Source organism: Leuresthes tenuis, unplaced genomic scaffold (assembly GCF_036924035.1).
Source record: "Leuresthes tenuis unplaced genomic scaffold, fLeuTen1.0.hap1 SCAF_13, whole genome shotgun sequence".
In the NCBI taxonomy this organism is placed as follows: Eukaryota; Metazoa; Chordata; class Actinopteri; order Atheriniformes; family Atherinopsidae; genus Leuresthes; species Leuresthes tenuis.
The window spans coordinates 8450042-8476938 of NW_027325367.1; the positions used below are offsets into that span (position 1 = coordinate 8450042).

The following is a 26897-nucleotide window of genomic DNA, read 5'->3' on the forward strand; positions in this document are numbered from 1 at the left end:
TTAGGGTTGGAGTGGGTAAGTGAGCAGCCTCTCACTCCATCTCTTACTCTGACACCCTCTTCCTAGGGTCGTGACCGAAAGTCTCTCCCTACCATGGTAACTGCTGAGCAAAGCCAGAGAGAAAGTTTACTGAACAGGACACCAGTGTCTCTGACAGAACTCTGCAACTATATCAGTTTGAACCAGAGAGAGACTCTGAACAAGAAGGAGCTCCTGAAGAAGTTCAACCATCAAGACTTCAACACATGTTCGTGAAAGTCTGGTGTTTTTATGATAGCTGTGGACACACTATTGTGCTGACTGTTGTACAACCAACTACATGTGAATCAAGTTTATATCATATGGTGTGTTTCAGAACATTACCTGTTATCAAAACTTGGCTGTGGTGTACAATTTAATGCAGTAAATTGCAATAATAATGAAGCTATTCCTTCAGTCAGACCAATAATGAACTAAGCAGGAGATGTACACAGCATAAATTGTAGTAATGCATGTGAACCATTTATTATGTTTAAACATTTTACATATATCACTGTCATTGAATAAGTGTACTTGTCTACCTACATGTTTATCAAAAACATGAAAAACACTTGCACAGTTAACACACAAAGACCAGTACATTGTGTTAAACGTAGTGGACGAGACTGACCAGAAGAGCGGACACATATAACATTGCACCGTGTTGCTGCATTGACAAGAGCCTTGTAGAAAAACTTATCCATACTGGTTGTCCGAATTACAAAATGTAGATGGCAATGTTGATGTTTCAGATAGCAACAACAATAACTCCCAGAGGTTTCTGTACATCAACTTCATTACCTCAGCTGTTAGTGTTAGCAAGTGCTAATTGGAGTAAAATTCACGATAACGATTTTAAAAATGAGAATCAAAATATAAAAGCTGATTTTGTTGTTTTTTTTGTGTTTTTTTTCTCTAATACTCACCTTGTGTGAAGTTAGACCACTGAGAGTTGGAAATGACTTCTCTTTGAGGCACAAAATTCTTCACTTATCCAGCACAGAACTGGCCTAAGTTGGTAAAACAGTTACACATACAAGGTCTTTTGCCAAGTCTTGCTGGAACATTACCCTTAAATATAAAGTTTATCCACTGGGCTCTTATATCTTCTGAGGCTCAGGCTGATGCAAGATGCATGTTGTTTATTGTAGCTTACACCAGAACATATCCATGTGAAGCTGGATGAATTGTTTTAGCAGGCTGGATGTAAGCGGCTGGAGCTCAGAAGTTTAGGCTGAGCAGAGGCGGCAGGGTGAACTTGACAAGTGACATAACTTTGAGTCTTGAATGGTCCCATAATGAGATATTTTCAAATCTTGGGGACACAAAACCGTACAAGGTTTGGGTTTTTTGTCAATTTTCTTGTTAGCAACTTCAAATACCCAAATATGTTCTTTCAAGAACACTTTTTTTCTTCTCATATGTCCTCTTTAATCAGTTGGCATGGTCAAACAGAATTATAACGTGTGACCTCAAATTGCATTGTAAAAACAGGCAGACTTTTAAACCTGAAATATAGCTTCATTAATGCCATTTTGGCTTAGCTATGTAACCTCAGTGCTTTCATTTGCACCATTCTGTTTGACACAAATTCGTCATCTGCCTTCTCTTTATCACTTACTTTATGTGTTTTTTATAGGTTGCGTGTCTTCCCTCCTTGCATCTCATCTCTTCTGCATGGTTGGTTCATTTTTCTGACCAGCCTGGATGTGAGTCAGTGCTCTTGCGGTGAAATGGGAGACCTTGCAAGGGTCACCTGGGGTGACAGCCAAAGGTTTACATGCAAGCCAGATAGGAAGGACTTTGTAAAGAAAGAGCCTTGAATCCATTTTTGTAATAGTTTCAGGAGCAAAGGAGGAAGGGAAGGGTCAGTGTCCTGAGGTCAGAGGGGGCAACTGTAAGGCTGCATTACTTACCATCACATTGGTGGCTTGGCTAATTGATTGACAAGCTGTCAGAATGAATATGTGTGGATATACAGCTCTAAGGCAGTGCCATTGGGCATGGGTGATGCTTTGAGTCCACTAAAGGCCTGGATGACTAATAAGTCATGTAGCAATTGCTGCCATGACTGTCTTTGCTTCCCAGCAGCATTTTCTTGGAAAAGAAGGAAGATGGGAAGAAGTATGGGAGAGGATAAAGGGATGTTTTTCATTATGTAAAAAGGGCTTTGTACTCACTGTTATGTTTGTGTACATGCGTGTTCACACAGGAATGCACTTGTCTGCATGTGTAATCTTTGAGCTTCAGGAAAAAGCTCTCTGTGAGAAGATGTCTGATCCAGTTGTGCTATGCAGCTGATCCCAGGCACTGCTTGTGCTCCAAGGCCCTGTCAGGTTGAGCTTCACTCTTTCACTTCCTCCTCTGAGTTTCTTACTGCCCCGATCCACCCGCCCACCTTTAATTCCACCATGGAGTTGACAGCTTGGCCCCAACAGCTCGCTAACCACATTACCTGAACTCACCACAGTCATTATCCTGCACTGGACCCACTGGAGCTTGAAAGTCATTCCAACTTCTCTGCTGGTAGAGGTTAATAGGTGTGTGGATGTGAGATTACATCCCAAAGGCTGTGTGGCGTCCAGCAAATCCCAGTATTAAATTCTTTCCAGGGAACAGCTTGGAAGGACAGATGCTAGAGGTTTTTTTTCTGATTTTCTTTTCTTTATAATTCAGTTCATCCTGCCTGACTTGCATTTCAGAGTTGATAGCCAACAAGTGTTCAGAATTTTTTTTTTTAAATACATCAACAGTGCACATTCACTCCTGGAAGATGTTAGTTTAAGGGCTTTTAATTATTAGTTTTGTAAAACTAGTCTTTTATAATTTCAACAATAAAATAAGGATCAGAACTAAAACCTGAACTTTCTAAAATGAGGATTGTTAACCTACATATATGGAGCACCTGTTTAACCAGTTCAAGTGCCCCCAGTTTCCACCTCATTAGTGAACCATCTTTGTGCCCCATAAGTGTAGATGTACAAAGTGTAAAGTCATGCACTGAATTCACCTACGTCCCATTTTGAAGTCTGGAGCTGAGCAGGTCATTGGCACTTTGATCTTTTGCATATTGGTTGACTTTAGAAAACCCATGCAAATAGAAAAAAAAACACTCCATCAACTTGACAACACAATTGCTGCAAATACCAGAAACAACAAGGAAATATTAAAATCTAGTTCACAAAAGAGTGAAATAGATAATTAAGTTTTAGGCATTGTCTGAGTTTTAAAAGACTAATTTGTCTCATTAGGTGTATCACTTTTTCTCTACTCCTGTGTAAAAACACATTGCTTTTACAGTATTTCTCCACAGGTGACAAAACAAATATACATTTTAAAGGGAGACTGGGCTCTTTTGCCTAAGATGTTTACTTTATACACATCTGTAGCTAAGAACTGTTGTATTCTATAAGTCTGTCTTGTAGAACAGAAAAATAGCAATACTTTCCTCTGGAGACGGAGCTGAAGTGAGGTCATGATGGATTCCATCCATATACTGGCAGAGGAACAACATAAGTGGCAGATATTTGTATATTGAAAGAAAAAAATCTGATAAAGTGGCAGAGCAATATTAAGACTGAACCCCATTAGCAAGCTCATAAAGATTGAACTCTGGCTTGCCGTGAATATATACATTATAAAACTTAATCCTTCAGTTCCAGAAAATGTCTTGGCACACTCCTAAATTTGGCCCAATTCCAATTAATGTATGCAAACTTAAAATAAGACTTACTTATTACTTATCTTGCTTATTTTTATAAATGTTTTGGTGCCAGTAATTGTCCTTCAACATACACCAACTGAAACCCACTGGTGTTGTGGTACTGCCTGACATAAAGTTTCAACATTTATGCTGCCAATCGCTTGAAAATGAATCAAATGTCAATCAAGATTCATTCAGGAAATAAAAAAAAGACAATGTGCAAAGCCAGCGATGTCGCCACAGAGGGTATGGACCATTACACAAACATTACATCAGTCTTGTCACGATTGAGGGAAAGAAAAACTGAAGGATGGACGTGTTACCTTCACTTCTTGGTGTAGCTCAGAGAAAGTTTAGGCCAGGTTTTCCAGAGGTTGCACAAAATTAAATTGAGTTTTTTTTTATATATATATATCCCTATTCAGAACTAGTAAGTAGTGTCAGTAAAATTTAATGATAGAAATATTTGTTATTTTCCTTTCTTTTTTTTTTTTAGTTCAACACGGAGCAGAGGTCTTTATATAGTTCTTTTTTTATTTTTAGGGCAGAAAATCTTTGTTTATCTCCCCTGCATTAGGACCCAATTACATGGCTGAAAAAGTGACCTGGGGTAGTTTGGTGTCCAAGGTTGTTTGTGCTGACATTCTGCTTTTCAAATGCCAGTCTGTTAATTATGCAAATGGACTACAGGGCCTCTGTGTAAACATACATCGACCCCTTCATGTGTGCCCAGTCCCATATATCTTGTGAGTTAATACACAGGCAGCCTTTGTTTCAATACAATAAAAATTGAAATATGAAATTATCCTTTCAGCTGCAGCAAGCCTTCCTCTCAGGCCCTCACTCTCCTCCGCTGTCCTCTTTATGCTCATGGTGCAGCTCTTTGCACAGCAATGCTATGCGACAGCTTCCAGCTTTAGAAAAGGCAAGTCCACATTGCATTAATTCTGAGCAGAGAGAAATCTAGTATCAGATGTAATGGGTTTGAATCCAAAGCCCTGGGGCAATGTTCTGCACTGCTGTAATGGTGGTGGGAGTCGGCAGAGATCCTACATTCGTCAGAATTCCTCCTAACGCACACACAATCACTCTTCTCCCTTCTTATGTGTGCTCTCTCGTTCTTTCCCTGTGTCTATTTTCCCTGTTTCTCTATGCCCCCATTTTTCTGTTTCCTTGGATGACCAGAGGTGTACTCCACCCTGCCTCAATCTCTTGCCAACTTTCCTGCCATGTTGTTGCCTAATTACTATCTCTAATCAAGGGGCTTCGTCCCCAGCAATCCTCAATTAAATGTCTGCTGCTCATTTGCAGATCGGTTGCTGTTTTTTGTTCTTCTTTTTGTCCCTTCAGCTGGGGACAGATTTAGTCAGGTATTCTATAGAAGGCATTGTGGGATAATGTTAAATAAGCCCTAAAGTAAGTTTCCCCTTTTTGTATCTGGTAAGATGTATGACCAGTTTAACATGATCCGCTACAACAGCATAAAGTGGTGTTTAACTTAGTCAAACTCTACAATTTGCCATTTTGCTTTGTCATGCATTGAACAACTTTAGGTTGATGTTTTCTTATTAATAAATGGCGGCAGACTTGGAATCATCAGTCAGATAAGTTAGGTTTTACACTTCTTAATCAACATCTGGCATGCTTTTGACTTTGGTTGGATGAGTACTTTTTCTAGGTGTTTCACAAGTCCTGAAGTTTTGCGAAAAGTCATGACACTGATATAACAAAAGAACATCCATGTTTTAGAAGATATTACCTACTGCCACATACCACAACAGCCAACAGCCAAAGCTTAAGCAGTTCTAATGTTTATAATATAAACGCTCAAGCTGTTGTCCTCTGGCTGCCCCTTTTTCCTGCATCTGGGGAAAATGAGGGACTTCCCTGGGCTCACCAAGAAGATGGGATAGTGTACATTTACAGCTCCCTCTGTCTGCTTAGGCTCCTCTTATTATTGTGATGGATTGTGAGGGGAAAAAGGGAGCGCGATGGCCCTTGCCTCCTCATCACCTATCCGTAAGCAGTGAGCAGCTCGACTGACGGTGAGGCAATTACGCTGTCATTATAGCATGCACTCGTGCACAAGCATACTTGTTCTCATACTACATAAACACAGTCCTCTACACACCAGATGGGGTCCCTGATGTCTTCAGCCTGATGGCTCCGTCTCTCCTCCATACATCTCTCCTTTACTATCTTCTCTGCTCAGCTCTCCCTCTCTACGCTGGTAAGGGAATTCCAGCTTTCCAGGAAAGCTTGCCAGCTCTGGACCATGAAGGGTGTCTGTCTGTCTGTCTGTCTGTCTGTCTGTCTGTCTGTCTGTCTGTGTTTGTGTGTGTATGTGACAGAGAAGGAGACAGTGTCTGTTTGCATTGCATGAAGGAGTGTCTGTGCATGTACAGCATATGTAGCTACAGCTCTACTGTGAATGCTAATCTTCATTATTAGCAAGGTGTGTTTAACACTGGCCTCTCACCATCATGAATAAGGTGACAGATGCTGTGATGCCATGTTACAAGGAGAAGGATCTTACTGACTTTGGATCAGAAAATGTGTTAGTTTCGTCATGTCACGGTGTCTGAAAATTTAAATGTAAAGATGGACACACATGCATAGATAATGTCTTGAATAAGGTAAATTAATGTTTTGTTTTTCAATACTTCTATTTGTCATAAGATGGAGGCACACTCCCTATTATGTCAGTCCACAGTTACATTAATGCTGGGTAAGGTTATCGGGCTGAGTTCCTGACAGCTTTCTTAAACTATCTGCACACATGTTGTTTACATTTTGGTCTATAAGTTGTCCAATGTGTAAACTCACAAAATGATTGCTTAATGGCATAAAAAAAATCACATCAGTAGGACAACCCAGTCTTTTCATACTTTGTGAAAATGTTAGCAAGAATATACACACAGTCTTACCATTTTGAACATATAGACATAAATAAGAGATCTATATCCATATGTGTCTTATTTCTGGGACTGGAATTGAACTGCATACAGTGATGGTTAACGCTTTACACACACACAAAAAAAAAACATTCAGAATTTCACACAGATCTTGGAGAACCCAATTGAACAGATGAGACAAAGATTTTGTCTATTCAGGAATTGAAAAAAATCCAATTTTATATATCTGTGAGAGGTAAAATGATGAGAATGAATACAATTAGCAGATGATTTGACAGTGACTTTAGAATAAGGTGTTGCCAAACTGGTCTTACTGGGTAACTTGTTTTCTTGGGAAAAAAAATGTCTGAGAAAGTTTATCATGAAATGTACAAAGAACATTTATGAGGATGGAATAGGTTACCAAACCTTCTCTTAAAAAAAAAAAAAAACGTTCAAGACCTTGAACCAATAGAAATACAGTGAAAAGACCTTAAGCATGCAGTTCATGTGCGAAATCCATTAAGATCCCAGAGTCCTTTACAGAGGAATGAGCTAAAATGTTTGTGCAGTACCGATAAACACTAAGACAACATTTTGATTAATTTATTGCTGCACAAGGGGGGGGGGGGTGTTCACTGACTTTTGCTTGTAATTTTAAACTTTTGTTTTAGTACTGTTGTGGAAATCTATTGTTAGTCAAATTTATGCACAAATACTGAAAATTCTAAAACATTCACCTTAAAGCAACCACTGTATACAATGGCCAACCTGATATTAAAAGAAAAACTTTTCCATTTAGATCAGATCTGAATAACATGGAGGCAAACCATTTGGTTTTTGCCACCTCAGCATATATAATTATGCAAACATAGCTTAATTCTTTTCAAATTATGTGGAAAATGCAGAATACTTCCTATAAGGTCCACTCTAATTGATTCAGCCTGCATCTAAGTCCAGTGCTGGTGTTAATACAAACCTTTGTGAAAATGGATGATTTGATAAATCTTTGTAAAATGTGATTATGAATAATGTAGCTTGAAATGTTTTCAATGTTTCATCCCAATTAAACTATGTTGTAGACAAATGCCTTTGTGTTTTTTTTTTATGCAGACAAATATTATAGGTATATAAAGTAAATTTCCCATACCCATTAAAGTGAGTGTATCGCAGGTTTAAACTATATCATTTTACACAGCAAGGGCATCAACATGTTCCTCTGGGCTAACATAAACTGTCCAGAACCCTGGTAGCAGGACAACCACTGGGCCATAACTTTCAGTAAAAACTGGCATACAGGTCCATAGGAAGCATCCAACTAAAAATGCCTGTCAAAAATAAAGGATGAAATGTATAACTGTCCAACTCTTAATGTTTACATGATGAGCAAAGAATGTGATCTGAACTTTTCTGGTAAGACATCAGATGGGCCTTAAATATCTATATAACTTACTTAGCAAGAACACCTCTTGTTGCAAACCGTAACACTAGCGAGAGTAGGCTGCTGCTTGAACTGTGAAAATTGTGTCATTTCTCGTGCTCAGTTCATTGGACACAGGTGGTAACGATGTTGAAGTGAGTCAGTCATGCTGGAAGAGTTGCCCCATTTCTTGCAACTCTTACTGCTCCTGTATGTGTGTGTTAATGAATTATGTATATTGATAGATTCCCAACAGATGCTAGAGGATGGGCCTTTTTTTCCATGAGAATAAACAAGAGAAATTGTACACCATGGAAGCGTGCAGTCAGCCTATAAATAGCAGCTTGGTGCTTGTTTTGCCTGGGGATGTATGGTTGCATTTTTACAGGTCAGACTGTGATCTTCTTTCAAGCCTCTGCAAGGAGAAGCCGACACTCTGGGGTGTTGTTCTTGCTCATAGAGGGGGCCCTTTAATCTCATAAAGCAAGGAGCATCTCATGATGGAAGAATTGGCGGTTGGGGGAGATTAGAGAATTGATTGATTAGGTTAGGGGGTCAATTTCAAAGCACCTCTGTAGTAGGGATCTAAAATTTTACTTCTAAAAATGGCAACAGATACATGACATGAATAAAGAGATGTGCACAGCTATGTAGCCTACCGAACTTTCTTGGGAAATAATGGTCTTCATAAGAATTAATAGAGGCTCCACACTACTACCGTGGCAGGCAGCCAGCTGAGTGATGTGTGCGATTTAAACGCCCCCCGTATCCTGCCAGCTCATCTGGAGGTGTCCCGATGATCACTCGGCTCTCTACTCATCTCGTCTGGCTCATTCTTGCTGTATCTCAACCCTCCTCCGTCCCTCTCTCCTCCTCCTCCTCCTCCTCTTCCTCTTCCTCATCCTCATCCTCATCCTCATCCTCCCCTCCCGCTCCTCTCGAAGTTCGATGTGATCGGCTCTGGGCCCTGCCGTGAGTTCTCGGTGCGGGCGACAGCGCTGCTGAACATGGCGTCAGACGGGATGATTTTAACGAACCACGACCACCAAATCCGGGTCGGAGTCTTGACAGGTAAATGCAGAAATGCCTATCGGATTTTCCATAGTTCACTCATCTTTCAATGGATTTATTTCCGCCGGCTGTCCGTCCGGATCTTCATAGATGTCGGCTGGTTTTTGCGTGGCGGCGACGGCTCTTGGTCTCTCGCTGGTTTTTGCAGCCCCTTATAGGCGACGCTGACTTACAGGCTGGGTTTTTGTCTCTCCTACCGGTGTGCATTCATGTTCATGCTATTTGACATCCAGTGCTTTTGTAGTTGAAATGAACGTTCTGCATCGGTTTGTGTCAGCTCCTGTAGATTTATTGTCGAGTCGTTTTCCCTGCCGAAGAAGAAGAGCTCACTTTATAGGTATTGAATAATTCATGTCCGTATCTGCTTGTCAGAGCCGAAAATTACAGCTGACCGTGTGTTGTGTCGCTACTAAAGATGCTCAGGCTATAGATTGCATTATTGACACCCAGCTGACCACAGCGATTTTTGAAGTGTTGCTCACGACAGTTGTTGAAGGAGGATGAGGTGGTGATGATGATCGCATCGATGGCCTTTTTTAAGAGCAGTGCGTGATGTGGAGAAACATGTAAAAACTGCGTTTAGACGTGGGATATTGTTTTTTGTGAATGATAGTGCCGAATGAGAAGTTTACATGACGACTCTGGCTTGGTGTGGTGGGATTGAACACACGGGTAAATCCTCCTGACATTCCTCTAAATGCAGCTCGATGACGGCGCGTCTCGCACTTGCCAATATTGGAAACATCATGCGTTTGGATGTGCGGCAGTGAGGCGATGGATGGTGTTGGAGCTGGTCGCCGCCGGCCTTCATTCCCTCCATTATCTGTGTATGTGTCTGTGCGAGTTTGTGTATTGAACCGATTGCTTTGTCATGGTTGTGATCGTCAGCTTGGCAAATCCAGCGGTTGTGGTCATGATCGCAAAGTCAATCCAGATTTGGGAGAAGAATGTAGGAAGGGTGGGTGGTGATGGTGGTGGTGCTGAGGTGAATGCGTGATAAATGCTGTCCAAAGGAATACCCCCCCCCCCCCCCCCCCCCCCCCCCCCCCCCCCAAAATCTCCTCACCCCTCCCATTTCCCTCCGTCCATTCCATCCTGTGTGAGGCTGGGTCGATCAATATTTCATGAAAGCCATGATCTCACACGCACATATGGTACTCCTCCGTATGGAAATCCGGTACGGAGGAGGTGGTAGGTGGTGTGTAACGATGGAGGAATGACTGTGTAGACCCTCTCCTGAAATCTGCTCGGGAAACCCCCACCACCAACGACACCACAACCACTCGTCTCCTTCTCCATCCCTCCTCCTCTCCTCGCGCCTGAGAAAGGGGGAGTGCTGTCCGTGGTGCTGAAACCCAGCATCACTCACAAATCAGTGCGGTACTGACCTTACCACTGCATGAGCTAGATACACCGGTAGATGTAGAGGGAAAATATGTCCACTTAAACTCACGTTTTCCATCCACTTCTTCATGTTGGACTGACAGAACTGTATGATTGCAAATTTGAAACAGTGTGGAGGAAAGTAGTCATCATTCCTTGGGATTTGGTGCTTATAGAGGAAATAAACCAGCTTCCTTATAGATTTTTATTTGTGTAGGTGATTTTTTTTTTTAGTTTTTTTACAGCTAACTGAAGGTGAGAGTGTATCAATCACTTTATTAACACAAACATTAATGCCCATGTCACATCTGAAGGGGTTACATTTCTCCATGTGTCATCAGTCACTTTAATACCCAACTGTATCCCCAGCGATGTGACAGATTACCAGTTTGATCTTGCTGTGTAGTGCTGACAATTCCTGCATACATATGCCAATGTTGAGAAGTGCAGAGACACAACCGACAGGCTTATTTGTCTTTTCGATGTATTTGTGTGTGTGTGTGTGTGTGTGTAAAGTAGGAAGGCTTGCACTGTCACAGAAAAAAAAGCTTCAAAAGGATGAAGGATAAACTGAGATTAAACTGTTCATGGTGACATTAAGTTTCCATGTTTTGATTGACCTTTGGCTTTTTAAGAGTTTAGTCATGCCACGATTACTCATGGCTTCAAAGACCGCTGTCTTTAATTTATGGGAATATTGGTGAGAGAATGTATGTTGACAGCAAAAATTCCCCTGCTGTGATGCTGTGAAGAGGCTAAGCTCCATATTCAGGTTGACCAAATCAGTCTCTCAATTAAAAGCCTTGTTGCCACACCTCAGACTTCTATTTAGCCAGTGTTCATGACTTTAGTCTGCTGTGACATGGGTCCTCTGTGAACAGAATGCTAATAGAGTCTTGAGCAGTGCTCAATCTCTCTCCTTGCCAGGGTCAAAGGTCAGCTGGCCACTCCTGCATTTATTCACCAGGGAACAGATGAGACCTTGGCTCACCCTCCTCCATTACTTAGCCCCACATCCTTCTAGACTAGTGACAAGTCCAAGGGACATCTCTGTTTAGACCCTGGACACAGTGCAGACGAGATCAGTTTGACATGTCCAAATGTGTGTGTGTGTGTGTGTGTGTGTGTGTGTGCGTGTGTCAGATAATTTGTGTGTTTTATTGGATGTTTGGAGAGGGGGTGGGCTTTTTTGCCTGGAGAGGGAGGAGGGAAATGTGAAAGATGATAATTGGGGTTGAACGTGCTGTCACTTGTCAAAGATGTCATAATAACAATATGAGCTTTGTTAGTAGTGGATGAAGCCTTCTCATGCTGTGCTCAACCTGTTGTGATGTGTTTTTTTTATGTCTACCTGCATGTAAATGCTTGTGTGTTTGTGTTTTTAGATGCATGAGTGGTCTAGCTGTCTGTGTTTCTTTCAGTTCAGTTTTAATTTTTCTGTAACACTCTCTGGGCCTGCTACGGAGTCTGAGCACTCAGCTGCACACTCACTCACTTATTCATGCTGGCTTTGCTTGATGTATGTGCATTTTTCTTCTTTAGGCAGTCCTAAATGAAAATGTGGTGAATTGCAGCCCTAGCTTATTGCACGTATCAAAAGTCACGGTTTTAAGTCATCATGTTTTATGATTTTACTATATAAATATATATCCATAGAATACAAGATTACATGAAAATCTTTGGACATGCAAGGTTCTCCCATAAAAAAATGGGCCAGACTCACCTTTACTAAATGTTGGTAGCACTGTAAACATTGTTAAAATACAAATGCGTAATCTGCATGTGTGAAACGTACTTTCTGTTTGCCCATTGCATGTTCAGTATGTACATGTATGCATGCAACTCTGCTTTACACTTTGTCTTTGTGCAGTAATACTGAGCTCTGGCTGGAAAATGCAGCCTAGCAAATCCCCACAGCCCCAAATATAGATACAGTATGCATACCTCCCATGATCACACACAGAGAGAGGGAGAGAACCCTGCAGAAGGCATTCAATGGCTTTTAATCTGTATAAAGCTGGTGTGTGTGTGTGGGACCATACAGTATTATTACACAGCAGCGCTCCATGTACAGGCCACGGATGCTCTTGGATGTGTGGCTTGATTCACAACCCATAGAAAGCCCCATTGATGCTGGCTGCTGAGAGTGTGTGGGTTAACTCTAGCCTTTCCTCAAAGAGACTTGGATACACACTCAGCATCGAGCTTCCGATGAGGGCAGGAAAGCTCCATTCTGCGACAGACAGCATGCATCCTTTCCTCTCTGCCTTCTCTTCCTGTATCCATCCTTCCTTACTCCTCATTTTTTGTCATCTATTTTCTTAATTCTTTGGTTTACAGCAACTGAGAGAAATACAGGGATCTGGTTTCCAAACATACATGTCTATCAGAAATGCATGAGTTGATGTCAGACAAGCTTCCGAAACAACCACATTTAGATCACTTACTCGATCTGTCTGTCAGCTGAATTAATTCTGTGACGCTCTCCAAAATGGGTGAAAGCTTTTATTTTGGTATTGTGGAGGTCCATTTCTTAATCAAATGTACTAGTTTACTGTACAAAGCAGACAAGAAGAGTCATGTTGATGATGGCCCATATTAAAATAACAAGTTAAATACTAACTAAAAAACGTGCAGCTCCAAATAAAATATGCATTGAAAAATAGATCTTTGAATAAATCGTGTTTGTCTACATTTACACATAGGTATGCAAGCATGTATGTATTACTATTTAATCTGTTTTTCCACAATAGTTAAACTGTAGAGTTTTTTCCAAGCTCAATTTAACAGCTCAGGTGCCACAAAGAGAAACAGGAGCAAAGTATAAGATAAGCAGCCTAACATCCTAAGAGTCTATTGACGAAAACAAAGAGATTCTGTCATGTGTAACCAACATGGTATGGTAGGCTGCTATGGTTGGTGATATCTTCCCTTTCTCCTCCTAAACAACTCAAACCACTACACTGGATAACATGGCATGTGTTTTGTGATTGTATTATACTGCCAGGCAGATTGGAGTGTGCAGTGATGTGGGCCCTGTAATGGTCCATCATGGTGAAGAGAGAGATCAGCCATAAGGTGAAGCTGTTGATTTACCAGTCTCTTTGCTCCCAACATCATCTATGGTTACAAGCTTCATTAGTGACCAAAAGAATGAATGAAATAACCCTGCAACAACTAACATCCTTAGGGATAGGGTGAGGAGCTTACTCATTTGAGAGTGATTCAGAGTAGAGTCAGAGTTGAGGGGATTCGATCCTGGATAACTGGCAGAGACTGGAAAGCTGGATTGAATAATTTACTTACAAATATTTGCAAATGATGATTTAATGATCCTTTTTGCTTAGTTTGAGCCGTTGATTAACATTTAACATCAGAGCATAAAAAAATCAAATGGATGAAACTTACTGTTACTGCACTCGCCTTTTGCATTTGGGTTAAATCAAAATGTGTTTACAGCACTGCTGTAGTGTTATGGTTTGAAACTTAATCTGTTGTGTTATTGTCAAATGTTCTGAAAATGCTTTCATTGTCATCAGCGGTTACAGGTATAGTTGCAACAAGCGAAAAAGAGCTCTTTTATTTGCTGGCGGGAAGCCATTGAGGGAAGTCCTAGTTTGGTTGAATGCCTGCAAATATAACACAAACAACGGCAAGGAGGGCTGCTTACCAGTTTTAAATAAGGCTGTGTTTTGATTTTTACTCAAACAGGATTTTGTAAAATGTTTTGTGTCAAAGCTTAGCTTTTGTCCAAACAAATACCATGAGTACATCGTAAATCACGAGGTTAATTAATAAGAGGTTCTTGTTTGAAAGGTGGAATGTTTTCTTTTCTTTTTGCAAATCAAGTTAAGTCACTTCACAACCCAGTTTCATAGTTGCAATTTCTTAATAATGACTCAAACATTTCTGTTCCCTACATCCTAAGTTTTGGTTTATCTGCACATCTATGTCCTATGATTTCATACATGTTTTTATGTGATAATGTTAACTGTGTACTTTGCCACAGACATATACAGACGTACATTACACATTTTTAGTGAGAATTAGCTACATTGTATTGCACTGACCATCAAATAGCTCATTTAATATGCCATTTTGCATGTCATATTATGAAATTCCCTACATAAAAAGGATTAGGTTTGCCATGATCTCCCAGTACCTGAGTGGGTTTCGTCTAATGCTGTGGTTTGCTACTACAGTCCAATGGCATGTTGGTTAGCTTAAATGGTGACTTTAAATTACCCATATGTGTGAAGGAAAGCAATGTCACTGGACTGACATGCCCTCCCACAACAATTTTAAAGGATAAGTGGATATGGCAAATGCATGGATGGATGGATAACATATACATGTATTAATACAGATGGCAAACTCAATCTTGCAACACTAATAAGACAAACTTCCTTGTGCTAGTGGGAAATATGTGCCCTCAAAGTTTAATCTCCTCACTGTACAGTGATAAGATATGACAACATTGCATATTCTGGAGGAAGTAAATAACTGTCTACATCCTTCTCAAGTAGTTGGTGCATTTACAGTAGCATCAAGAAGCACCTTGTTGCAGAGGGCTTTCATTACAAACATGCAAGAAAAAGGGGGAGGGGGGCAACCTTGAGAGCATTCTGCTCTCAAACTCAGTTATAACATTGGTAATGCTACATTGTTTGTGTTCTCCAGTTATCCACAGGAATTGACAAGAAAGTACACTACTGAACTACACAACAGACTCTAAAAGTCATTGCTAACTCCCTTATGGCTAGTAAGCTGTCTCAGCTCCCATTAGCAACAAAAAAATATTTTTCTTCCCTATTTTCCACTCTGCTGACGCTGAGACAGCCGAACATAACATCCTGATAAATCTGACATCATGACTGGATAACAAAAGCACAAAATAAATGTTAACTTTCGGTTCACTGGTGATATTAAGATATGGGGATATTTTGATGGGAATCAGTGAGCCCAAGGCATGTGACTACCCACTAGCATGATTTTACTCCTCTTTTTCCTGCTTTGACCCAACTGTCTGTGTCTGTGTATGGTTGAATCATCTCTGAACTGCTGCTGGGTTGATGCCTTGCAATGATATGTGGGCATCTGTTTAACAATATGCTAGTTTGAAAAGAGCATACTTAGAATAGAGGTGCTAAATGTTGAGGGCAAAACTATGTGAGCATACACTTGTTCCAGCTTGTAATTTGGCATACAGTATACATCTGAGTGATTTCACAGTGTTTTATGTAGACAGTCATGGTTGTTGCCTGTATCAGTATTGATGGGTTTGCTATTAACACGCTATAAAACTGGAAATAGTAATGATACTGTGCTCCCATGGGCAATTGTTGGAGAACAAGCAAGCACCTGGATGGTTTAAACTCTACAAATATCTGTGCTCCTTATTTGCATGTGGTCAATGACGGGTTTATTTTTTGTTTGGGTGGGGCTCACAGATGACAGTAATGAAAACACAGACTGACCCTTTTCTAGCTTGTTCTTTTCCCCTCTCTGCATCAAACACACTCACACACACATACACAGCTGTCACAGTGGACAGCAGTAAGGCAGGCGAACCACATGACCAGAATAGACAATATGGGATCAGGGACACGGACACAGAATGTGAATTAAGTCTTCACTGCACAGGAATTATTTTCTGTAGTCGGTGAGTGGGGTGTGTGTGTCTGTGTGTGTTTGGGCGGGAGGAGTGATTCACCTCTCTTTTGCACATACTTCTCACTTTGTTTCTGCCTTTCTGCCTCTGATTATCATGGAAATGATCTTCCCTTCCTCTAAATTGTCGTCAGCTGTACTTGTATGCTAACAGGCAGACAGTATTTTGCGGTCAAAGAGAAGAATCACCTTGACTTTCCACAGAAGAGCTCTATCAGGGCTACCTGGAAAGCCATTCCCACACCAGATGAATAGGTTTTGAAGTGTTGGTTGGTTCTTTCTCCACCCTGTAATAAAGCACTGTTGCAGTCTGCCATTCATTTGAGGTTATGAGGACGAGCACAGTCAAAAAAGGGGGGAAAAAGCAGTTGTTCTTGATATTTTTAGGAATAAACAAAGTGGACATGCAGAGGTTGAAGCAATTGTTTTATTTTTTTTGTTTAACAACGGTGTAAGGAGGGTTTCCTGGGGAGCCATTCTGTTGTCATCAGGACCAAGAGTCAAATTAGATGAGGCTGGAATCAGTGAGACTGCAAGAGTCTTTAGTGGAGAATATTCTTTAATACTGTGTACACAGGGTGATACAGCTCACATGCATCAGAGGTAAGACCTTGAACAAAGAAACCAAGTCCTACTTATACCCAAAGGGACGTGCAACATATCTGTCTTTAGGTGTTATCTTCCTCATGTGATTTTTTTATAAAGAAAGTCCAGACAGCTTGGTGCCATCTTGACATGTCATAAGTTTTCTCTAAATCTCCTAGTACCATATATCTCACGACTGACCCTTCCAAGGTCATGCAGCATCAATAAGGCTTGTTTTCTTCCAAAACACAGCAGCAAGTGTTGGATGGCGTTTGAGGCAATTATAGTAAATTCAGTCTCTTAAAATTGTATGTTGTGCAACTTTTTTGAAAAATTTCACAGCAAAATGTCTTTCATGAAACTTAAACATGTCCCTAAAAATTATCTAAACCCTAAAATATGCACTTATCTTGCATTTTTTCAGCTAATGATTGAAGTAAATATCTAGGTCTCCAAAAGTTTTGTTATAGCAGTGCCTGCCCTCCCTTACATAATTCTAAGAGCACCATGTTTAAAGAAAATCTGATTTTTTTTAAAAATACAATTTTGAGCTTGTTGGTTCCCCACTGGTTAACACCCTCACCTCACAGCAAGAAGGTTCTGCATGTTCTACTTGTGTATGTGTGGGTTCTCTCCGGTACTCCAGATTCCTCTCACCTTCCAAAAACATGCATGTAAGGTAAATTGGTGATTCTAAAATTGACCCTAGGAGTGTGAGGATGCATGGTTATTTGTCTGTCTGTCTCTGTGTGGCTCTGTGATGGACTACTGGCCCATCCAGACTGCATCTGCCTCGTACCCAGTGACAGCTGGGACAACCTCCATCCCCCCTCTCCTGTGATCCTGAATTGGATTAAGCAGGTATAGAAAATGGATGGATGGTCTCCCTTTAGCATTGTTGTGGTGATTTATAGTTGCAGTATGTAATATTTTTGGCACTTTGTTTGCAATAATGCAATCTGATATTTGCAATTTTTGTCTTATTACCTTTTATGAAAATAGGAATTACAGTGTTTTCACTGTCTTAGAACAAGCCATTTATCTCCAAAATTGACGCAGTCGCCCCTCTTCCCTTTCTCTGTATTGCTTTATCAGTTTTCTATAGTAGCCCAAAGGGGACAAACCATACACTGGCTCTAGAACGGGCCTTTTTTCCAGATTGTGCTGCCACCTTTATTCTTCTGTGAGGAGGTTACAGCCTGCAGTTCCTGCTGATAGACTCACTACATCCTACTCTCTGGATCTTCAAACATTAGGAAAAGATACCATATGTCACTACATCACACAGTAAATGCCAGAAAATGCAATCGGTTTTTCATCCAGAAAATGTAAAAAATAGTTAAACATCATTATTTTCACAATTTACAGTTTCCATACACGTAAACTTTTTCGGGTTGTAGATTTGTTTTGAAATGGATTGGTATCTTGTCCAACCATTTGCGTTGATTGACAAAAGTTTCATTAGTTTGAAAATCTCTTTGATCAAAGTCTTTACTTTGAACTCCCTAGATATTGGCCAGGGACATTCTTTTTGCTTCAGCTGTTCAATAGACAGCATTTTCTTTTTGGAGTTCAATAAATTAAACTAACTACAAGTAGTGGTTAGTGGTAGATAAGGACAGAAGTAAACATCCATCCATTTTCCATGCCCACTTAATCCGTCGGTCAGGTCGCGGGGGGGCTGGAGCCTATCCCAACGGTCATCGGGTGAGAGGAGGGGTACACCCTGGACAGGTCGCCAGTCCATCACAGGGCCACACAGAGACAAACAAGACAAAAAACCACACACACGCTCACACTCACTTCTAGTGACAATTTTAGAGAAACCAATTAACCTAACATGCATGTTTTTGGACGGTGGGAGGAAACCGGAGTCCACGGAGAGAACCCATGCATACACGGGGAGAACATACAAACTCCACACAGAAAGGCCCCAGCCGGGAGTTGAACCTGGAACCCTGCTGTGAGGCGATGGTGCTAACCACCACACCACCGTGCAGCCCCAGAAGTAAACAGCTTCTACAAAACATTCTTAACATTTAATTGTTCTTTTCGAACCCTTAAAACATATGAAATTTAACAAGTTTGAAACCATCAAGGCTGTTCATAGAGTTAAATTGAAAAACTGAGCAGGAAGATCCATGGTCATAGAGGTGATCAACTTCATTCTAACTAAGCTTTAGAAACTAATTTACCACGTGGCATGTGCACATGCAGGCAGATCAGGTGTACAATTATGTTCCAATAATATGCAACCTTTGGTGGTCTTTAGAGCAACTGGGAAAGACAATGATGATGTTAATGATGGTAGAATTGCATTGTAAAAAGAATGCTTTTAGCTCTAACCATGATCCAACTCTAACAAATAGTTTTAACTTCTAACCCTAACCACAGCCTTAAGCCAAACAGAATATGACAAAGTTTTGTTGTAAAATGTTGTTTACTCATGATGGTGACGTAAAATATTGTATTTCTGCTCAAACACTGATAGTTCTCTAATTGAACCATTGTCATTTTGCATCTAAACCCTGCCAGGGAGGGACAAAAGTGAAATCACAGCGCTTAGCTGCTCAGTCCAAACAATCTAAACTGCTCCTTCCTCTTTATGCAGACTTGAGGCTGTGTGAACGATACACTTGACAATGACGTCAGCTCAGATGTGGGAATATTTATGTGAGGCGTATTTCACTCAATTGTAAGAGCAGTTCTTTTCAGGACTGATATATGACTGATATTACAGTCCTCCAACTGATAAGACCATTTCAGTTGGAGGACTTGTTGAAAATGAGTCCTCTGCAGTAGAGAATGCTACAAAAAGATGAACAGTCAATCTTGTAAACCCCTTTGAAGTAAAGAGCACTTGTGGTTTGTTTAACAGAAGTTAAAGAACAAGAGAAAGTTGAAAAAGATTCTTAGACCTGATATGATGACATTTGAACTCTTTGTGCAGATCTCTAAGCACTGTGTCCTGCTAACAGAAGACACTGCTTGTTGCTTGTTCAATACAATCCTAATAGTGAAGCATGGTGGTGGTAGTGCTGCAGAGATACTTATTAGCGGGAAAGACAGTGAGACCAGCCACAGCAGCACAAAATACAGATCACAAAGCAAAACAGATTTCTATGACATCTATTTACCCTTTAAATACGATGCAGGTAAATTTCTTCACTTAAGTGAGACGTTTCAAAGAACCATTTCCTTTCAGGGCAAAATAAATTTTCAGTTTGTTCTACTTTAAAAAGACAGCAGTTGGGTCCACGCTCCTTTGCTCAGGTTGGTCACTTGTGATAACCTGTGGGAAGAAAGAAGCTGCCGAGTGATAGTAATAGAGATCAAGATAAAAGATACACTGGTGGTTTTAACTGATGAGTCACTCTAAGGGTCTGCTGCCACTGGATCCCGAATCCTGTCTTGAGATGTTAATTAGAGTAGGATGACACAGGCAGCGAAGGATGCAGGCGAACAGAGCAACAATATAAGAAAAAAAAAAGAGAGACAAAGGGTAACACGTCTCCGATTTGTCTATGTCCTGCCATGTTGCTTTGCGTCTTTATCATTCTTCATTCGATGGGTGTCTGAAACGTATACCTTTCTCATGTTTCACAGTGAGGACAAGGTCGGTTCGTTCTTATCTAGTGTCTATCACAGGCTGAATGGGTGCTGATGTTACACAGAACTTCTATTTGAGAGCAAGAGCAAAGCTAACAACCAAGCAATACCTCTTTTTTTAAACATAATTACTCCAGTAATATTTCTGTTTCATTATTTGTTACTTATGCTATAATCTCATTGTAACTCATTTTTCATGATATGTATGTTTCCCACTTTGTAATGTTTCACTTTGTCATTGTTACTGTGGCGAGCTCATCTTGTTTTTCTGATCTGATTGCACTATTCATGTGCATTGGATTTATTTCCTTCTCATTTTTCTTTTTATATGCTAATGCCTGATGATGAAATTGCTTGATAATCATTATCTTTTTTGTTTGTGAGTAACTTCAATACAAATGTCAGTCGTTTTCCTTTTCTAAACGAGCCACAGAATGCTATGATATTGTCAGACACATTCAGTGTCTTTAAAAGTTTAAAAATCCCTTGGGTAACATTGTGCGGGTCCATTTCATTCTGTCAAAACAGCTCTGACTCAACACAGATCGTCTGTTTGTGTCCTGTGGTGTGTGGCTCCAGTGTGTTGGCAGTGGATCTTTTGGGTCCAGTGGGTTGTGGTACAGAGCCTCCATAAATCGAGCTTTTTGGGCAAATTCCACAAATACTCGAATGGATTATCTGGGGAATATGGAGGCTTTTTGTCCCCATAGAATTTTTGCCCTGTGTTGTGGTGCATTGTCCTGCTGGAGGAAGCTACTACTGGGGGGTGTTCAGTGGCCAGAAGAGGGAGGGTACTTGACCCAGAACAATATTTAGATAGGCTGTGCATGTCAAAATAACTTTCACATGAATACAGAGACCTCAAGTTTCCCTGCACAACATTGCAATGTAAAGAGGCAATCATTGCTTTTAACTTCACCTCAGTGCTTTTAAATTTGGTGCGTGAGGTATGGTGAGTATACCACCCAGCCTGTGAAAGCAGTTTCTTAATATCTTTCTCTAGCTATGAATGAGCTTAGTCACTTCTGATAGATTTACTCAACATTATCATCCAGGTAGTCTTGATTTTGGCTTGGATGATGACTGATTCTATTTTTCATACTAAACCAGAACTAGAAATTGGAACCACGGGGCTTAAAAGATAACCGCTCTAAGCAGGCAGAATTAGTGGAATTAAAGCTTCAATTGAGTTGCTTTATGGGAGGGGTATTTATTTACTGATTTGTTTAAACATACTAATACACCAGTCAAGATACCCTGGCCTCTGCTGCTTTGATTTTCCCTATCTTTGTTTCAATCTGTCTCAAGTAGCCAGTGGTTGTGGCAGCTAATCACTGGAGCACTCTTTAACACAAATTTGTTTAACATCCCTTGTATCTTGCAACACAATGAGTTTGAGTGTTGTGACATTTATCAGTTACCAAATTATACTCCTGTTAATACATATGCTGTGAATGGGCGTTAGCAGCGTTGTTTTGATCCAAATACACTTCCAAACTTCTAATCATACTAATCAGCGGAATAACTTTGAGTGTCATGATAAAGCAGAGTCTCCATCCCATCCTGGACCATCATCAGTGACAGGAATCAGGGACTGTGAGGAAAACAACTCTTCAGACCTTCTATGAAGTGCAGCTATTAAATCTGCACCGCTGTAAGAAGGGATTGGAAACTTCCTTTACGTCAACATTAGGTTTACAGTGTTCTGACATTTTGTTGTTGTTTGGCAAACACAGAAAAAGACTGTGGGGAAGTTTGAAAAGTGTTGAGGTGTGACAGAAGAAAGGGAGCAAGTCAAAGTGAAGTTATGAGAAGGAAAACAGGAGATCAATAATACATTGTCTACCCAAAGGTGTGCTGGATTGAAAAAATACACTGTAGGATTTTTAATGTTCATTCATACACATTATAAAACTCACTCAGCACTATTCATAAGAGGAAAAACAAGTTAAAAGCACCACTTTAAAGCTGCGAAGCACTATGGGACTTCTGGCTGTCACCCTTGGAAACGGCCCCTCCACTTCCTCTTGACACATTGCCAGGATGTCCATTGACTTGTCACTTGTTCAGACCCCCTTCTTCCACTACTCTGTCCTTCCTGAGGCCATGTTGAGGTGCAACACGCTGATTGATGTGTGTGACACATGCTTCTGGGAACCTCTGTCATCTGATTTGTTTCTATTTTTGTAGCAGCAATTGCAAAGTTCTGAGGTGGGAGGATTTTTGGAAAAGTTGCCTCCCATTAATGGTGTATTTGGATGTTCTCAATTAAAATTAATTTTCTCCGTGCTTAGTTTCATGGGTATGAATATTGCAAGTGCATTCATAATTGTCAGTAATTCCAACAATCAATGATAACTGAAATCAACTTTTATTTTCAGGCTTATAAGCGTTATAATACTTCAGAAATAAATTAAATAAGTTAACTTACTTTCTCACTGATACATTACTTTTCTCTCTCAGATCATCACTCTTCAGCTTGTTCACTATTTTTGTCCCTGTCTCTTCACCTCTTGCTCTTGGTTCTTATTTCTTTTTACCTTCACTGTCCATCTACGTTTGGCTCACTCCATCTCACAAGCAGAAAGAAGCAGCAAGCAGTATTAGGGCAGCATGTGCATGTGAATAATGGAAAAGACCAGCTTCCCCCTAACAAGCTGTATTTGATGGCTGAACCTGTGTGTGTGGTCTAGGTGTTCTCCCATTATCCGTCTCCATTATTCAGTGTCATGCCTTTTCTGTTTCTACCACAAAACCCTTTCAGATCATGGCACCTGGGAATCAAATGTTAATAGACACCCACCCACAGTCTCACACACAGCCATAAGTGCCCAACACATGCACAGCAAAGCCAGTTTGACTGACATGGCTTGACAGATTTGTTGCCCTTTTACATCATTTATAGCATTACAACAGGCATGACAGGTGTTTTTTCAATCTCAGAAAGAATGAGTCTCTGACTCAGTTTCCTCTGTTCTGTTCTGCTTCAACACTTCTCCTGTTCTGTTTTATTTCATCCTCTCTGACTGTCGCAGAAGACATATTGAGAAAAGTAGGTCTCAGTGACCAGTGACCCAGACATTTGTCATCATCACTTGAACACAGTATCCAGATGTTGATCTCAGGAATCTCAAAACTGGACCTGAAACTAACAGCAAATCACAATGACATTCAAGTGAAACGGTTTTCATAACCCATAACGGTGTTCGTAATGGTCATATGAATTTATAGATTAATGAGCAATTGATTAATTTGAAAAGTTATATTTCAAGCACAGAAAGCCCTTCAAAAAATAAATGTAGCATGAGTGAAATCCATGTTGGAAATATGAACTTTAAGCCAAAATTGTTCAAACTCAATCCATAATTTGATTTGTAGTGAACTCTTCATCAAAACAAAATATTTCTTCTGACTAGAAATTATATAAACAAGTCATAAATGACTGATGGGATGGCAAATACACCACTGCATTCAGCAGGTTCTTATTACTGCCGGACTGCTCCTCTTTTGTGATTATCTCCAGGTCTTTGAAGCCGGAAATTACACATGACACATCTGCCTGAAAATTAAATAAAGAAATTACACATTTAGATTTTCATGGTTGTCATGTTTTTTTTTTTAAAAATACTTTCAAGCTGAAATGTATTCATAGCCTATCTTTTCTACATAATCAGTAGCTCAGCCTTTATTTGCTATCAGAGCAGTTTGACTATATTTATATTTGCTTACAAGCTTTCTGCGTGCCTTCACTGGCATTCTGGACTGCTCCTTTTTCCATGTTTTTCAGGCTGTCTTTACTTTGGCCCATTCCACATATTTACTCCACGCATTCTGAATGGATTCAGATCTTGACTCAGGTTGGGTTACTCCACAGTACGGATGATGTTGTCTGTTACCAGTTTCTTGACCACTTAAAACAAGTTTTTGATATTTTTCTTAGAGGAAGATCCAATGCTGCCAAGGCCAATTTTTCTGCTGCCTCACGTAGTCCTGATCGCAGGGTCCCATTTACTTTGGCAAGGTTGTTCAACGTACTGGCACCACCACAGCATTTAATACCCAACACCATTCTTGACTGTAGATATAATGTTCTTTGTGTTGAAGGCTTCTCCCATCATAAACCAAATGAGAACCACGCACTTGTGTCCACAGTACTGAATTTACATGTCATCCATCCATTTATGACTAAAGCTTTCCTCTTTAGTCTGCTTAGTTTTTGTAAAGGCTATACAAGCTTTTCTTTGCTTGTCTATAAGAGCTGAGTCCTTTGTGGTCTGTGTCCATAGGAAACCAGCCTTCTGTAGTGTCAGCTGCAATGTCTGCCTTGAGATATTGGTGGCATAGTTGCTCGGATTAATCAGTTGCCTCAGTGGTAATCTTTGGACCTTTGATGTTATTTAGAAAAAAATGTTACATTAAGGTTCTGGTGGAAAACAGTTTGCAGTGTGCAGAAAACCTTTTGCAGCAGAGAACTGTCCCACAACAACGTAGAAACATGACTTATCAAATCGGTGCCAGTCAGAAATGTATGATTACTGTGACGCCTTTGCTCTTACAGAAAAAGGCTGTAAATAATTTCGGTCATAGCCTCATGGCTTTTTTTTTATTTGTTTTTTCTTAGTTATGTTCTTTATGTAATTTGCAAGCAGAGAAAATCTATTGGTCAAATGAAAATTTGCTAAATTTGACATGATGCTCAGAGTAGAAAGTGTTTTTGTTTTTAAAATAAAGCTTGAACAACCTGATGGAAAAGGAATCGGCTCTTACTGGGCCCTGATCCTCTGTTATAAAGAATTAATTCTGTGAAGAAGCATAATTAACTGAATTTCTTTATTTTTTTTATCTTGGGCAGTCACAAAAGATATCACCTTGGTCTGGGGGAACCACTGTGTGCATTTTGAGTTTGGCAATAAATAACTAATTGTATGAGAAGAGAGGGATGGGGGATTACATGCAGCAAAGGTCATCCTGCTGACATGACACAAGAGCTGTGGTTCCTGGTCAGTGACTGAGCCTAAGGGCATGCTGAAGACAACTAAATGGATTAATCGTATACATTAAGAAAAATAACCAGCATATTTATCCATAGTGAAAATCATTATCAACTACACACCTGGGGGTAGAAAGATTACCAAACTGTATTTACCTATCATCTCATACATTTGTATCCTTGTCAGTAGTGTAAAGTAATAAAATAGCAAGTAAAGCGCTGTGCTCGGCAGCCCTGTGCCTCTTGGCTTCCTTTCTGCTCCACAATACGGAGAGGCAGGGAAACTGAGATGGAGACGTCACGGAGGGTGTGCTGATGAGGAGGTGGATTTAAGTTTGGGATAAGCCAAACACCCACCACTAAAGAAGAAGAACTCTTCCTTGCATCAACCTCAGCCAGCACTAAAGTGGATAGGAAGTTTCCAGCTGACTGTGTGTGTGTATGAAAGTGTGTGTACATGTGAGCTCTGACAGTGGGAAGCTGGAGTGTAATTGCTGACACTGTCCAGAGGATTGAATGTAATGAAGGTAGCTGCTTACAGGCTTCTTCATTAGTACAGCTGGGCCTGGGGCACTTCCTGTGTGTGTGTGTGTGTGTATGTGCGCGTGTGTGTGTGATTGTATTTGTGTGGTCCAGGTATTTCTCATGTTGTAAGGACATAAATCTTTTTACAGAACCACATAATGGTGACAGTTCTTCCATATTTGGACAGTAGCAATTTTAGTGTTAGGGCATTTTTAAGGTTAGAGTTGGTAAGAAATGAATGTGAGCCAATGAAATGTCCTCTGAAGTCAGGAAAACATGACTCCCTGTTCATGTTTGTGTGTTTGTGTATGTGTGGGCATGTAAAACTCTGCATCCTGGGAAATAAGGGGTGTCAAATATTTTGCACACATTGACACGCACACTTATACACACATGTTTTGCCACCAACTCACATATTAACAGACACATCAACCAACGCATCAACAAGCATTTGCACTGTGTGGAATGTGGTGTTTGTAACCTTAATCCACAGGATTTTATTTCTGCTGTGAGTTTGCTATCGTAGGTATGTCTTTCTCAACAGAGATGTCATTTCTGACTAGATTACTTAAAAAGCGCAACGATGCTTGCTGCAAATTTTTTTTATCTTTGACATGGTGGATTTAGACAGATTGTAAAGACTTGCGATACAGGGCTGCAAGAAACCATCATTGTTATAATTCAGCTGATTATTTTAATTGGTCTTTGCTTCATCACAATATTGAAGTATGTAAGTACTTACTCAGATTATTTAGGTGTCTTACTTAGATTGCTTGTTTTAAACAGCCAAAAGTCCATACCCAAAAGAAATTACATTTATATTTTATTTTTAACAGTTAACAGCAACCAAATTTCATATTTCAGGAAATGGAGCAAGCAAAACCTTAGTATGTTTAGATGTTGATTAATTTTTTAAAAATCAAATAACTTATTGCGTAATTGAGTATTCGACTAATCATTTCATCTCTAAAGGGATGTGCAAAATACTTTTCTTTTCCTTCCTTAAGGATGTATAGATATAGAAAGTAT

At 40.2% G+C, this 26897-nt stretch overlaps 1 protein-coding gene across 3 annotated transcripts in view; it reads left to right on the plus strand.

Moving 5' to 3' along the window:
• The first annotated feature begins 8964 nt into the window (after window positions 1–8964).
• The window catches only part of gphnb (gephyrin b), a 101209-nt gene continuing 83276 nt past the window's right edge, over window positions 8965–26897 (plus strand). For 2 of the 3 annotated variants that reach the window (XM_072362519.1, XM_072362520.1), the window contains exon 1: window positions 8965–9106. In XM_072362519.1, coding sequence (XP_072218620.1) covers window positions 9043–9106 — 64 coding nt within the window. In that variant the 5' untranslated portion in view covers window positions 8965–9042. The remainder of the gene's footprint in view (window positions 9107–26897) is intronic. The other variant, XM_072362521.1, reaches the window with a different exon arrangement.